Here is a 14,550-nt window from a genome sequence, read left to right as displayed (position 1 = left end):
TCTCAAATAATAAAATCTTAAAAGAGAGAGAGACAGACAGACAGAGGTCAACAAAGGAGCACACCCACCCACCCTGAGCCAGGAGATCAAAATATCTACCCCGAGTCACCACCACTGCCAAAGATGACGTGTCTTGTCCATCTCTGCAGTCCTGGTGTCCATGAGTACCCGGCACGTAGCAGGTGCTCAATAAATTCTGGCTAATTAGAAAGAGAAAGGAATGACTGACCTACCGAAACAAAGGCAGGAATGAAGACAAAAAATTTTTACTCTAGGAATAAAAATAGCAGTAACAACTTTGTAAAAGGACACAGAAAACGTGAACTACCATAATGTTCAGGTAAGAAGGAAGAGATCTCTGTGCGAGCAGCCATGGTTCAGGACACATGAGCACCCCCGTCAGCACACGGGTTCCCCTGATCTTACTAGTAAGTAGGACAAAGTAACACTGTGCACCTTTGATTCATGTCCTATACCCTGATCTTGAGGCCACAGGCAAGACTGACTACATGCTCACTGGCACCACCGGGAGGAAACAATTTTGCAGGACACCAGGGGCACAGGAGGCAGGGCCGCCCCACCCAGCCAGGCCCCCTGAGAGCCCGAAACTCAGCTCCCGGCCGGCCGGACCCAGTGCTGCACACCAGCTCGAGTTCGGGAGGAACAGGAGCGGACGCACCTGAAGTGCTCACAGGCTGCTGGAGTGTTTGTCACATCAGCACCGGACTTCCCGCCCCCCCGGAACGGATCCCAGCCTGAGAAGCCCCATCACTGGTTCCCTGTGCTCACCGTGTCTCCCTTTAGGGGGAAAAAAAAAAAGCTCACTGCAGGGGTTCGGGAGGCCACACTGGCCCGTTTCTGACCCTGCGGGTGTGCGCTCAGGCAGGCTGAGGAAGCCCTGAGGGCTGTCAGCGCTCCCACGGTGGCCGGCTCAGAACAGAGTCAGCCTCACACTCCCGGTGTTCCACATGGTTCCAAAACCCCACAAGCCACAGCTAAGGAGCCTCATTAATTATGCAAATGTGTGGTGGCGTGTCGGGGGACAGCACCTTGTCTGTAACAAGTACTTAAAACTGACTAGGAAAAACAAGAATTTTGAAAATTAAAATGCTACAGAGGAATCCCTCTGCCCTAATGTAATTTATTAACCAGAGAACAAGCTCATTGTAAAGGGCGAGTGTGCCTTTTAAGACAAGCTTCTGTGGATTCTAGAACTCTCTCCTTGCCCGCCAGTGCTCCCACCTTCTTCCCTGCGGCCTGCTCCCACTCCCGGCCGCTCTACCCGGCCCCCTGCTCCCTGCTTTGGGCAAGGAATGACCTCCCCTGAGCGGCCCCCATGACGGACCCCGCTCCGGTGACCCCGCGCCCCTGTCTACCGCTCCATGATCCTCCCGGGCTGACCTCACAACTCATCTCAAACTAAAGTGTGCAAAGAGGATCTTCTCTGTGAGGTGTAGACAGCAGGCGCTAAACTAAGACCAGAGGACATTAAGTGGCCTTGCCATGCCCCCGAGGTGTGGGAGTGGACACTCATGCACACAGACCGGGTTTGAACCCGAGCTCCCCCACTGACAAACTGGGTGACTTTGGGGACTGAGCTGGGTCTGTGAGCCACAAGTTCCTCCACCAGAAGTGCAGAGCAATGACCACAGTGAGGGCCCACGGGGCTGTCATGGGTGAGAACAGATCCAAACAGCACAGTAAGAGCACACGAATGTTAGCTCATGTTTGAGTCACTGTTCCTACCCCACGGTTCTGGGCACCGAGGAGGGCCATGCACAACCAGCAGACCCCGGGCCGCCACCTGGCGGGCTGGTTCCGGCCGTCAGGCAAGTCCACCGTGGCTGGGGACCACTTCCCACGCTGCCCAGCCCTCGCCACCCTGCTTTTTCCCGTCTCCCTGAACCCCAACCCCTCATGAGCTAGGGCCCTGCTCTGCTGAAACCCCGGGAAGGGACAGGAGATGGCATGATGCCCCAGATCCACCTGCCCCGTCCCCCCAACAGCCGTCTTCAGGCTGAGATGCGTGCTCTGCACACAACACCCTGCAGACCACAGGAACATGCTTCCCCAGAGCTTCTCAACAACAGCGGGGTCCAGGTCAAGCAGGCCCCCTTCCAGAAACAGCATGAAGGATGGACATATTACCACAAAGAAGTGGCTTCTGAGGGCCCACCCCCTCCTCTATGCCAAACATCGTGCCATGGGTCCCGTAGCCTCCGTCCCACTTCGTCAAGACCCCCAGGCACTTATCCTCCAGATGAAGCATCTCCAGAGAGCCAGGGCAGAGGACCCCCCCCTTCCTCAAGTGGTCCCCACCCAAGTGATAAACACAGCCCCAAACCACCCTTCCCCTCAAAGCAACAGCAACACAATGCAGCCCATCTTGCTGGGCATTACTGTCCCAAATCTTAGCTCACTGCCCTGGGGGTACAGACCACAAAGGGCAAGGAGGGATACAGCTGTCTGTCGTGATGTCTAACTGTCTAGTACAGGGCTTTGTCCTTAGCAGACAAGAATGAACATGAGAGGGGAACCGCAGTCACTGATAAAGAACTCTTCTGGAAGGGCAGGGATCCGAACCCCAGCTCTTCCCCTCTTCTCAGCATCAGTCACAACTACACCAACATCTCCCACTGGAGAAGTACAGTCTGAAGCCAGGCGTGGGGGCTACCCGCAAACACAAAACAGATACCGAGGCTTTCCGTTCTGACGCAAACAGCATTAGGAGCTGATTTCTGAAATCTACTTGTATTTCAGTGACTTTCTGGATGAATGGAACAGCCTTAGAAAGTCACGTGGAAGAGAAGAAACAGAAAGGAAGAACAGGAGTAGCAGCAGGAAAAAGTCGAGAAGAAAATGAAGATCTCCTGTAAGCGTTGCAATGAAAAAGAATTAGTAACACCTTCCAGACACAAGTCAACATGGAAATGAGCTAAAGGATTAAAACTGCATCTATTAGGATCACCTAGTTCTGGATCCAGAACAAGTGACAAGTGTAGCCGACGGAGCTTTGCCCAGTTTCCCCTTGCAAACAACACGGGCTAAAATCAAAGGATTACTCACAGTCCTGGGATGACCTGTGGCGGAAGGTAAACCGAAGGTGACTGCGGTTGACGTCCTCAATGGGAATGGCCACCTGTGCAATGGAAAAAGAAGCTTTCAGCACCTGTGCCGTATCTTCTCGCATTAATGGTTTTGTTCAAGTGGAGATACTGTGCGACTGCGCACTTCCTCCCTGCAGGGACGAAAATACGGTATGCCTAATCCCAATGGGACTTTCCCGAAGGCAAAATGCTTTTGGAAAATTTAAACAAGACAATGTTGTAAGGGATGCCAAACCGATTCTGCAAGACAACAGAAAATTTCATAAATGTTCATGTCCTCACTGTTAAAGTCTATCTTTTACAAGTTGCCATATTCCCAGTAGCCCTTATTGGAGGTGTCCACAGTCCTTCCACAGCTCAGGGACCTGCCCTAGGGCAGCAGGAAGAAAGCCTTCCTGTTGTGACGAGCAGTCAAAGCAGACAGACCCCATGCATGCTGCCTTTAACCAATGACTGTCCCCAATTCTCCCAGCTACCATCTGTCTTCTAAGGCCAACCCCAGGCTGGGTTTCCCAACGTTCAAGCCCTTGGCACGGGGCTGTGGTGTGCTACGGCGGGTTGCCGTGCTGACGTCAGCGAGCTGCGTCGGGAGAGCAGTGTCACCTCGTGGACGGGGACCCATCTCCCCAGAGACGTCCTCCATACACTGTCACCTCTATTTTTTCCCATTTGGTGTAAAGACAGCGTGCCACACACCTAACAGACCCGGGAAGAGAGAGATAACAGCGATCTTTAAAGGACTTTGTCATTTGTCTCCATGAAAGTCCTATTTTTATGTCCAAAAGGAGATGGGAGTAAATGTATTCCAAGAAATGCCGGCATGGTTCCTTAGCAACCTTGAACGACTTTGTGGGGAGAGCTCCTCTGCCGGCTCAGGGTGCCCGCTGGCGAGCAGCCCCGGGCGGGGTGGGAGCCGGGGACTTCCTTGGGATACAAATGAGCATTTCATAATCAACCCCATGGGATAAAATGACCATGTAAATGATACCTTAACCGTCTCAAACCAACGTGGCTGTTTTACTTGGTAGTAAATCACGGACTTGTACTCTGAAATCGCTTCATCACCAGCACCCGGGAAAATCACATGCTTTAAAAGAAGGCATAAAGAGTTCACATCAGACCTCATAGAGCTTGACACTGCATCCATCTCCCCACCTCCCGCCCCCATTAGATGAGCTAAGCAGAGCGCTACAGGAATGCCAATAAACCCCATCACAAATGGAATATGCTCCCAGCAATGGAAGGACAGATCCATCTGGAGCCGCCGCGGCCAGCGTACAGTCTCGCTCGCAGACATTCCCGCATCTTGATGGCTATCAGTATAGGAACGCTACTGTCCTCCGTCCTTCTGACCCTCACCCCTAACAGCCTTCACATTCGGATCGGCAGGAAGCTGCCGGCTTCACTCAGCAGGTCCAGGATGAAGAGCGAGAGGCGAGAAAGAGATGGCAACGCTCCTTCCCATTCTACCAGCCGTAAACTGACCACTCGGCTCCAGCAGAAGCTATACCGATAAAGCCCAAGTGGCAAGGGCAACACCACCCGGCAGTGACCCTGGACATGGGCCACCCACACAGAAAGGACGCCACCCTCACCTCCTGGCACAGCTGAGCCTCAGGTGCACACACGGGGCATTGCTCTCAGACACGTGAGCCCAGAGGAGCCCAGTCCGCTCCCCAGGATCCAGAGGGGTATCTGGCAGGGACACCTGCTCTGGCGTGGCCTCCAGTCGTCAGAGGAGGTCACCATCCCTGAGCATCGCCCAGCACACCGAGTCCTGCAGGCCACCATGGTAACCACCACCACCCAGGAGAGCACGAGGTCAGAGGCCCAGATTCAAAACCCAGTTCCAACTCCCACTTAACTCTCTGACCCTGGACAAGACTTCCCCGGGCCTCAGTTTCCCTATCTCTCAGATGGTGATAATAACTGTGTCTGAACTTCTCGTGTGACCACTAGGCCTCTGAGGCTTAGGTCTATGTTGGCAAGTGAGGCCCTGTGAAAGGACCGTGAAAGAGGGGGTCTCTCGAGGTAGGGGTCTCTCAAAGCAGGGGTCTCTCAAGGTAGGCGGCAGCCAAGACCCCAAGGACGCCAGCCCTTTATGGTGAGCTGGAGAAAGGGGAAGAGAATCAACTCTCATCCCCAGAAACGGGATCAAGCAGCCTTAGCTATGTCTTTTCCTATTCGGCAGCAGAGCCAAGAAAACACTTGGAAAATAAAGTTTCAACACCACAGATAAAGCTTTGCAACAATAAATACCTCCAGCCGTTTTCCGTCTTCATCGTAAACAGACACTGTAACCTCCACATTCTTTGCTGTGGTTTTGCTTCCTTTATCAAAATCTCCTTGAACTAATGTTACATAGATATCATTTCGAACATCACCTGGGGGAGAAATTATACCTTTAAAACCAATCCATTATTCATAATATAAGGGGGAATTCTGCAACACTGTTGAAATTGCTACCAATCCTAGCAGAGAATTATACTGTATATATAATTACAAAATATTTTCTACAAAACAGTCTCAGCATTTAAACACATGACAAAAGCAGTTTTCAGCATCGTCATCGTAGATCACAAGGAGGAGGAGAAACTTCAAGGCCCTGAATTATCAGCACGGTCCTTCACCTCAGTGGACAGTGCATGCCCACCGCAATGCGAATGCCGCCGATGGGTTTGCAGTGACCATCCCCTCTCCGGTGTCCATGGCCCAGCGTGACCCCCATCACCATCGCATGGTCGCATGGTGGACCACGGGCTGTGTTCTCGGTATATGGGTCACCCGAGATCATCACACCATCAGTGGCACACGTCAGATGACAACGAGTAATACTGGCTTCCTCTACATTATTCCAAGGACTTGAACAAGAAGCTGATCGAGAATCAGAGCCACAAGCCAAGGTTCTGAGTTGATGTCTGGGATCAGGGACTGACTAGGAGCAGGTCAAGTGAGAAGTTTCTCTCCTTCTGGTGGGCCACTGTCAGGATCAGAACAGACCTGTGTGTTTTAAAGTGAGATTGGCCATAAACTGTGAAAACAAAAACAAAACCCATACACAACAAACAAACTCAACATGCTTCTTCCTACTGAGAGCCTATGAGGCCCCTGGTAATGGTCTGACTGGGAAAACTTAGCAAGCTTCATTAGCCGCATGATTTAGAGCAAGCACCACTACCCAGTGCTTCTCCCTCTGCTGTGTGTCTGGTCACGTCCCATGTGGACCCACCTGTCCTCCCACAGGAGACGTGAGGAACCGGCCCATCAAAAGAAGCAAATGGCCCACTATGGCCAAGAACAAGTCCCCTTGCATTCTTGTTTTCTTCCTTTCTTTTTTTCTGCTCTATTCTGGCTTTTAATGTCTCCAGCTATTAAATTAAGCCTTCATTTAAAAGTCATTATTATAATAATCCCAGTGGGTTGTTTCCACAGCCACAGACGCTGCTGGGAGAGGGAGTGCGGCTGTAGTCAATAATACTGACTCTGCGAGAAGCAAAGAGTGATGGAGCCCAGGCTAGGCGCAGAAGGCAAAGCTGCCAGGCCAACACCTGCCACCAAGCCCTGAGCGGCTGCGGACACGTCACTGGACCCCCCACACCACCCGCCGCTGAGCAGAAGATAAAGCCGGGTACATCTGCAGGACCCCTCGGCCTGCACATTCTACCAAAGCACAAAACCTGTCATCAAAAAGGGCTACAAGAGCTTAAAGGCCTCATCAGCCAGACGGCCATGACACGCTGGGGCAGCGAGGTGGTGAACCCCAGGGTCTCACTCTCCTACTGGCCTAGACATCCAGACGCAGGGCCGGCCCAGAAGTGAGACCCTTTTTATGGCAGATGAGCCCCACAGATGCACACTCACAAGAGTGCCCTCAGTGGAGGCCTGCAGGGCCCCAAGGTTCTCACTCTGCGGAGGAAGGAATCGCAGGCAGGCGTGGGTGGACTCACACCCCCTCTGCCTCATGCAGGCCTCCCGCCACCTTCTGGGCTCAGGGGAAAACTCTGTTCCCCACCAGGATCCTTCAGAAAACCTGCAGATTTCCAGTGGCTCACAGAAAGTCAGAAAAGCTGGCAGAAACACACAGGTGACACAGCAGGCTCTCCCACTGTGCGAAGGAGATGCACATCTCTGTAAAACACATCTCCATGGGGCACTTGGGTGGCTCAGTCATTGAGCATCTGCCTTCGGCTCAGGTTATGATCCCAGAGTCCTGGGATCGAGCCCCGCGCTGGGCTCCCTGCTCAGTGGGGAACTGGCTTCTCTCTCTCTCACTCCCTCTGCTTGTGTTCCCTTTCTCACTGTGTCTCTATCAAATAAATAAAATTTTATAAGGAAAGAAAGAAAGAAAAACATCTCCATAAGACAGGACAAGATGGGAACAATGCACAGGTCCTACCAAGCTAAAGGCCAGGGACCTGAGTGAAAACACCCCTGGGTCTCAATCTCTCTCTTTCCCAAGGGTACCATGCGGTACCCACAGCCTGTCGACGATTCCCTGGCCATAGAGAACATGGTGGCTCCCTCTAGCTAGATTCCCACACTACAGGAACCCCAACTCCCAACTCAGTACACAGAACCCACTGAACAACAGGCAGCTACAAGGCTTCTGCAGGAATCTATGAGGAGATTATTTTAGAGGTCTAGAGTTACCTTTTAGGTTGGTCAGTTATAAAGGGAAATATGACCAGTACAAGCTAGAAGTTTCCCGGGCCTCTCTTTGAACATGAGGCCGTCCCAGACCACCCAAGACGAATGCCCAATGTCATCCTAATCTATAAATTTCATTTCAATTCCACATGCAAGCAATGCATCCACTAAGAGCTCCAAATTAATTTGCTGTGCACAGACTTCACTCCTGCCCGCTGAAGGTACCCCTCGGTTTCACAGCGAGCTGGAGCTCATGCTTTCCTCCTGTATGGGGAAGCTGCTACACACCAGCCGCTGTATGGGGAAGCTGCTACACACCAGCCTCTGTATGGGGAAGCTGCTACACACCAGCCTCTGTATGGGGAAGCTGCTACACACCAGCCTCTGTATGGGGAAGCTGCTACACACCAGCCTAACCAATCTGAGATGACCTTTACATCAGCTCACCAGCCAGAGAACACAATGACCCACAACAGCCTCGAGACATCGAGGAAGCAGAAGGAACACACCCCCACCTACCCTACACTACACAAACCAGTAGCTCTGACAGGGCACACAGTGAGCGGACAGCTCTTCCTGCAATGTGCAGCAGGGCCCTTAAAGGGACACCACGGGGAATCCTTGAATGTGCGGTGGTGTGGCCCCATTTCTACTGCTCATTAGTTGTGTAACTTTAGGCTATGGCTTAATTTCAATTGCAATTAGTTCAACACCAACGTGTAGACTTCCATGAGCATTATCAGCAAACCAAAAAGTATCCCACAGATATAAAGGATAAATATTCACGGGCTTGCCCAGGATCTCGTGAGGATCAAATCAGATTATTAATATGAATGTTATTTGGAAACTGAAAAGTATTATGTAAATATGAGATTAATCTTTACACGGAATTCCATTATTGGTTTAAGAAGCTTAACATCCATTACCGAGTCTGAGCAGTACTAATAAGTAACAGGAACTGAGCAGATTTCAGGTGTCAACGTTCACTTGCTGCCCCTCCTTTCTTGTTTTTGGTCAGGTGTCTACCCAGACACGCGTCTGGTGTCCCTGTCTCCCTCCTACAACCCCTTCTGCTGGGAGGCACGGACCTCTAGGTGGCTGATGTGCACACCCCACTGCCCAGCCCATCGCTGTCCAGGGGCCACGGGGCAGGGTCCTGAGCAGACCAGGCTGCAGGACGCCCAGGCTCCCTGCTGGGCAACAGTGGGTCCAAAGCACACTATCTCCTTTAGGACACTGGGGTCTGGAAAGAACATGGAAGCCAGCAGAGCCCTTACCCAGACGACAAAGTCAATACGCACAGGAGACAACGCAGCAGAGGCTACTATGGAGAAAGGGAGCCCGGCTGTCCATCGCTCAGGGACATAAGCCAGTGATTATGCTTAGGGCTCAGCCATTTGAGCTGGAATTGTGTTTTTGTGACTTTACCCACTACAGCATCCCAACTCCGCCCCGCCCTACGGGTAGGAATTATCAATACTCTCTTCAGAGCAGCAGAGCACAGCTGAGCAAGGTTGGGGAGGAGCCCTGGCACAGCTCCAAACAGAGGCCAGACTCCAGGTCCCGCATTTTCACCTCTGGGCTGAAGGTGAAGTTTGAGGCTAGGGACCACAGCGGTGAAGAGACATTTAACCCACAACCGACCCTGAGGGTCTGGAACCTAGTAGGGTCCATTTACCTAAACTGTGCCCCTTAACTTTGAACACGTTCTAGATGATTCCAAAGAAGTTACAGGACATTCACTATGAACCTACGTTACCATCACCAAACTGCTGCCTTCATCCTACAGTGAACCAACCACCACGACTGATCCACTGAGCACAACCTAAAGTGAAGCCCACAGGGCCCTTGAAAGGGCCCCATGCTCCACTGTCCTTCGTTACATTTGAGATTCCCTGACCCAGCTCCCGTAGCCTGGCAGCCAGGGTTGTTGGAATGTCTCACTCCCATTCTTCCTTTTCACCAGATGATATGGGGCAGAGATAACCTGAAAGGCTTCTAGATTAAGGGTAACAGAGGCTTTGCTTACGGGAATGATGATGTTTATTCCAGCTGGTGGTGGAAACCCACCTCAGGTTCTCAGGGCTGGGTTTCTGAAAACATCCATTCCCTCGCTTATCCTTATACAATGCCACCAAAAGTCACTCCCACCAGCAGGTTAAGACAAACAAGAGAAGTCACCGCCCCCTGCAGCCCAAACCCAGGTGGTCAGCTCTCAGACTGGCCTCAGCTCCTGCCTGCAGGGATGAACTACGACCATGCCGGGGTTCACACATCACCTCCCACCAGCTCAACTCTCTGCTTGCCAGAGCTCCCCCAGGACACCATCCCCATACTGCACCTTGCAGCCAGCTGTACAAGCTCCCCGAACGCCATCCACATCCATATCACACCCAGAGCGCAAAAGGAATCAGTTCTTACCAGGCATGATTATCTCCGGAAACCCCGTCTTCCGAGCCACTGCTGTGGTCCTGTCCACTAAGTGAGGAAACTCTTTTCTAATCTGATGGATATCTCCAGGAAGTAATTTCAGTGTTACCCACAAACCTAGAAAAACAATGGACACATGAGTCATGTTTTATCTTCTATATTTTTGAAAGATTATTTCAGAAAACCTTTTCAGGAAAACCTCAGCAAATGAGCAACTGGTAATTCACAAGTCAACAAGTCAACATCTTTGGAGAAAACATGGGTGCAAGAGAAAGAGAGGGGCTAGGGAAAGATAGCTGGCACAGGGGAATCCCCTGCATCTGACTAGCGGGGATAACAAACCCTACCCTGGAGAGGCCCCGTGCCCTGGCGAAGGCACAAGAGCAGCAGCAATGCACAGCACCTGCCCTGAACCAATGACTCTTTTCATAGGCACTGAAGATAAATCAGGAAGAAGCGTTTTTCTAGGAGTGATTAAGAAAACTCTCCTTTTCCATTGTCCCCAGAAGGAGGACAGCACAAATTGAAGTTCAGGAGGTAAATGCACAGCTTCCCTAACCCAGGGAGTTTCACAGACTCTCCAGAAGGTGGGGAGCACGGTGCTGGGCTGCGAGCCACCAGCCAGTCAGCTCCCGCACAGCCAAGGAAGCCTGGTCCCTCTGTGGCATGACATCACAGTGAAGGAGAACTAATGCTCTGCCCCCCACTTGGCTCTTCCCTCCAAGGAGGGCAATTGAAGACTCCAGAACCCCAAGCTAGACGGGAAGGCTGCTGCGCAGAGAACACGGTGAACTTGCTGCCAGCTGTGAGCTGAGGCTATCTGCCAACCTCTCCCTCTACCATGCGAAGCGAGAGTTGCATTTTGTGGAAAATACTGCTGTGCAGCCAGCACACAGGAAGTAAAAAGAGGGAATACAGCAGGCACTTTCTAACAAAATCAAAGGCGGGAGACAAATCAGGTGCATGGCTCTCTCAGCCATTCAAAAGACAGAGCCTCGCTTCCAGGTGGGAAGGGAGGTTGTCGCTGTCAGCTGACACATCCGGGTCTCCATCCCTGGGACCTTGGAGGCCTGGCCTGCTAGCTCTCTGGTCACTCGGCCCTGCAGGACCCTAAGTGCCCATAAGAATACAAAGGCATTTGCTCTCATTAACACTACTAGTGTGTGTGTGTTTATCTGTCTGTCCAGCCCATTCCTCCCCTAGGATGCATGTTTCCAGGGAGCACACTGCCTTCAGTAGAAGGCCAACGGGAGAACTGTACACTCTGTCCACCAACGTGCATTCCAAGTAGACCTGGGAGACACCTGATGATCCCACACGGGAGATCACCTGAGGCTGCTGCTGTCCAGAGTCGTTCTGCTTGATGAAACCCCAAACCTCACACCCTTTTTCTCGAGCTTCCTGTCTCTTATCAGCCGGCCCAAAAAATCCCTCCTCTGCTAAGACCTACATCACTTGTGGTGAAAACCCACAGTCATGATGACATTTTTTTCTCTGCCAGGTGGTGAAGCCTTCTCCTCCTGCCATCTAGACAATCCCTCTGATCTACTCAGAAGTGTCGGTAAGCACCTACTGTGTGCCTGACACACACTGGGCACAGCAGACACAGAGCAAACATTCACTGTATCCTCACCAGGGACTCAGCTTCTGTCCCACGAGTAAAATACCCACGGGCTCAGTGAAATATGCAATGGCCAAGAGCTTTGTAAGGAAAAGTCCAGGGCACCTGGAGAGTATATCCCCAAGATGGGGATCCTGAGGGTCACCGAGGCTCTCCCGAAGGGAGACATCACAAGAGATCAGGAGATGAGTTGACCCTAAGCAAGGAGCATGCAGACCTGTGCCTACCCGGGTGCTGGAAGACCTGAGCCGCAGGGGGAGACGCATGAGAGGAGGCTCGGAAGGCAGCAGGGTCCCAACCCTGCAGGGCCCAATCAGCCATGGTGGGAACTGCTCCATCTGAAGGAGTGGGGAGGCTGGAAAGACAAGCAAGTACCAAGACCCCACTTGACAGTACTCTGGGGATCGTGGGAGTTCGTGAGCAGGTGGGAGGGGGGATAGTTCAGAGCCAAGTGAGGATCCCAGCAGAGAAGCCACTGCAGGAACCCAGGCAACACCATGGAGGTGGGGGTGGAGAGGCCTTTGTGGAGATCAAACCAGAACTTGACGAAGGAGGGGTGGCCACAGGGTAGGGCCATGGGCACAACCAATAGCAGGTGCCAGAGATACCCATCCCTGAACCAGAAAACCCTACACCCCGGCCACGTCCTGAAGGCCTCAGGTGATCTCCCGTGTGGGATCATCAGATGTCTCCCAGATCTACTTGGAATGCACGTTGGTGGACAGAGTGTACAGTTCTCCCGTTGGCCTTCTACTGAAGGCAGAGTGCTGAGCTGAGTGGTGGTGAATGGTCCCTGCTCCCTGGAAACATGCATCCTAGGGGAGGAAGGTGAGAGCACAAGCAAGGATAGAAAGAAGAGGGCCCTGAACTCCACACTAAATTCCCAACATTAAAGCTCACACAGGACATCAGAGGCCAGAGATAATGGAAAGCCCAGAGGGGTGGCACAGTGTGGCCACAGGCACAAAATGCAGCCCAGAGAACAGGGCACCAGGGCAGTGTCCTGGCACAGAGCAGCCGGTGTTACCGCAGACCTCAGCAAGGGCACCCTGCTAAGGCTGGAAGTTGGGGGGGGGGGGGCAATGCTGATGGGAGAAGGACAAAGGAGAAACAGAAAATCAAGGTCAGAGGGAGGAGGCATAAGCCTCTCTGTTGAGAAACTGGGAGAGAAAAGAGGCAAAAACAAAAACACATGTGTTATCTAAGGTAGACTGTTTCATGCGTGGTATTTTCCTTTCCTTTCATAGTTTTTCCTTTGTTTCTTTTCAGAATCTAAAATTCCAAATCATAAGAGGGAGGGTTTGAAGGAAGAGGAAAGAAGCATAACCAATAAAGAGACGTCCCTAAGACGATGTCAGGGTGCGACACCAGAACAGGGGCCCGTGTCTCATGGCTCAGAATGTGCACTGCAGGGGCACCTGGCGGGCTCAGTCAGTTGAGCATTTGCCTTAGGATCAGGTCATGATCTCAGGGGTCCTGGGACTGAGCCCCACACCAGGCTCCCTGCTCAGTGGGAAGGCTGCCTTCTCCCTCTCCTGCCTACTCATGCTCTCTCTCACACTATTTCTGTAAGTCTGTCTCTGAAATAAATCTGTAAAAAAAAAAAAACGTGCCCTGCCACAAGGCCCCGGAAAGAAAGCCAAGTGGGAGCTAAGCCCTACCCACACTCTTGCTCCCCAAGCTGTGTACCCAGGCACTGCCTGCATCTCCCTACTCACCCAGATGACGGGCACTCTTTTTCTAATTCCCAAAAAAGCACCACAGGCTGGTGACGCTCTGGACCTGCAGGAGCGGTCCCTTGAAGGGCCAGGCACTGAACCCATGGCTGTGTCCTCTGGCAGAGCAGAGCCATGTGAAAGGGACACCCGTGGAAATGCAAGGGGAAATTATCAGAGGAGGTGACACAATCACATGGGATCCCTTCTGGGGACACCAGGGTGCTACGGACAGGCTCTCAAATCTCACACAAGTCCCCAAAAACCTGCCAAAGCAATGAATGTCCCCAGAATGAATGGGACTCAAAGACATTTCACAAGGCCCTGTAGGACGGGGTACAGTGATCACCTACAGAGGTCAGAGACAGAGAAATGTTTAAGAACACCTCGCAAAACTCCCGCCGCCTTTCCAACACCTTTTCTTTCTCACAAATACCAGCTTGCTCAACCATCTTAGTTCATAAACGAAGTAACTTAATGACACAATTCAATTTGTTATAACACGATTTAAGCACGGAGATTAAGTTCTCCTGATTACATTGGGTTTAAAACACTTTCCTCAAAGGAGAAAATGAGGCCAATTTCCAAAGAAAAAGTGCACTCTAGGTTGACTTTTGCTTAACCAGAGTAGCTACAAACCAAAGAGATTAGCATACATTCTCTGGCAAACAATAGGAACGGAGGTCCAGGTCCGGGTGTGTCTGCAGTCTCGCTGTCCACGTTAAACACCCAACACCTCTGGGGTCAGGGTTCAGGATAATTTGGGCTAAACATAAAAAATGTCAATTGTGACAAATAAACATGCGGACGTCAACCTAAAATGGGCAAAGCCTAGAGAGGAGCTCAGAACAGATGAGCATGGGAAGCTCCCGCCCACCTCCCATCCCTTGTGCTGCCCGGACTCCACTGCAGCCCGACCGGCAGGCAGACATCACCAGGGGCAGCGCGGGTCACCACTGGTGAAAACACGGAGCTCCAGGGGGCAAACCTACACGGCTCACAGCTCTCTCTCTCTCTCTCTCTCTCTCTC

General features: G+C 52.0%; 1 protein-coding gene across 4 annotated transcripts in view; it reads right to left on the bottom strand.

Moving 5' to 3' along the window:
- DOCK1 (dedicator of cytokinesis 1) overlaps nucleotides 1–14,550 on the bottom strand; it is a 489,630-nt gene that overhangs the window by 387,920 nt on the left and 87,160 nt on the right. For all 4 annotated transcript variants that reach the window (XM_082721511.1, XM_082721510.1, XM_082721512.1 and 1 more), the window contains 4 exons: nucleotides 10,176–10,301; nucleotides 5,367–5,491; nucleotides 4,096–4,194; nucleotides 3,067–3,139 (listed from right to left, as the gene is read on the bottom strand). In XM_082721511.1, the coding sequence (XP_082577637.1) occupies nucleotides 3,067–3,139; nucleotides 4,096–4,194; nucleotides 5,367–5,491; nucleotides 10,176–10,301 (423 nt within the window). The remainder of the gene's footprint in view (nucleotides 1–3,066; nucleotides 3,140–4,095; nucleotides 4,195–5,366; nucleotides 5,492–10,175; nucleotides 10,302–14,550) is intronic.

The sequence above is a fragment of the Mustela nivalis genome, assembly GCF_964662115.1.
Source record: "Mustela nivalis genome assembly, chromosome: 2".
Taxonomy (NCBI): domain Eukaryota; kingdom Metazoa; phylum Chordata; class Mammalia; order Carnivora; family Mustelidae; genus Mustela; species Mustela nivalis.
Note: the sequence above shows the minus strand (reverse complement) of the source record. Positions and strands in the feature narration are given on the sequence as shown.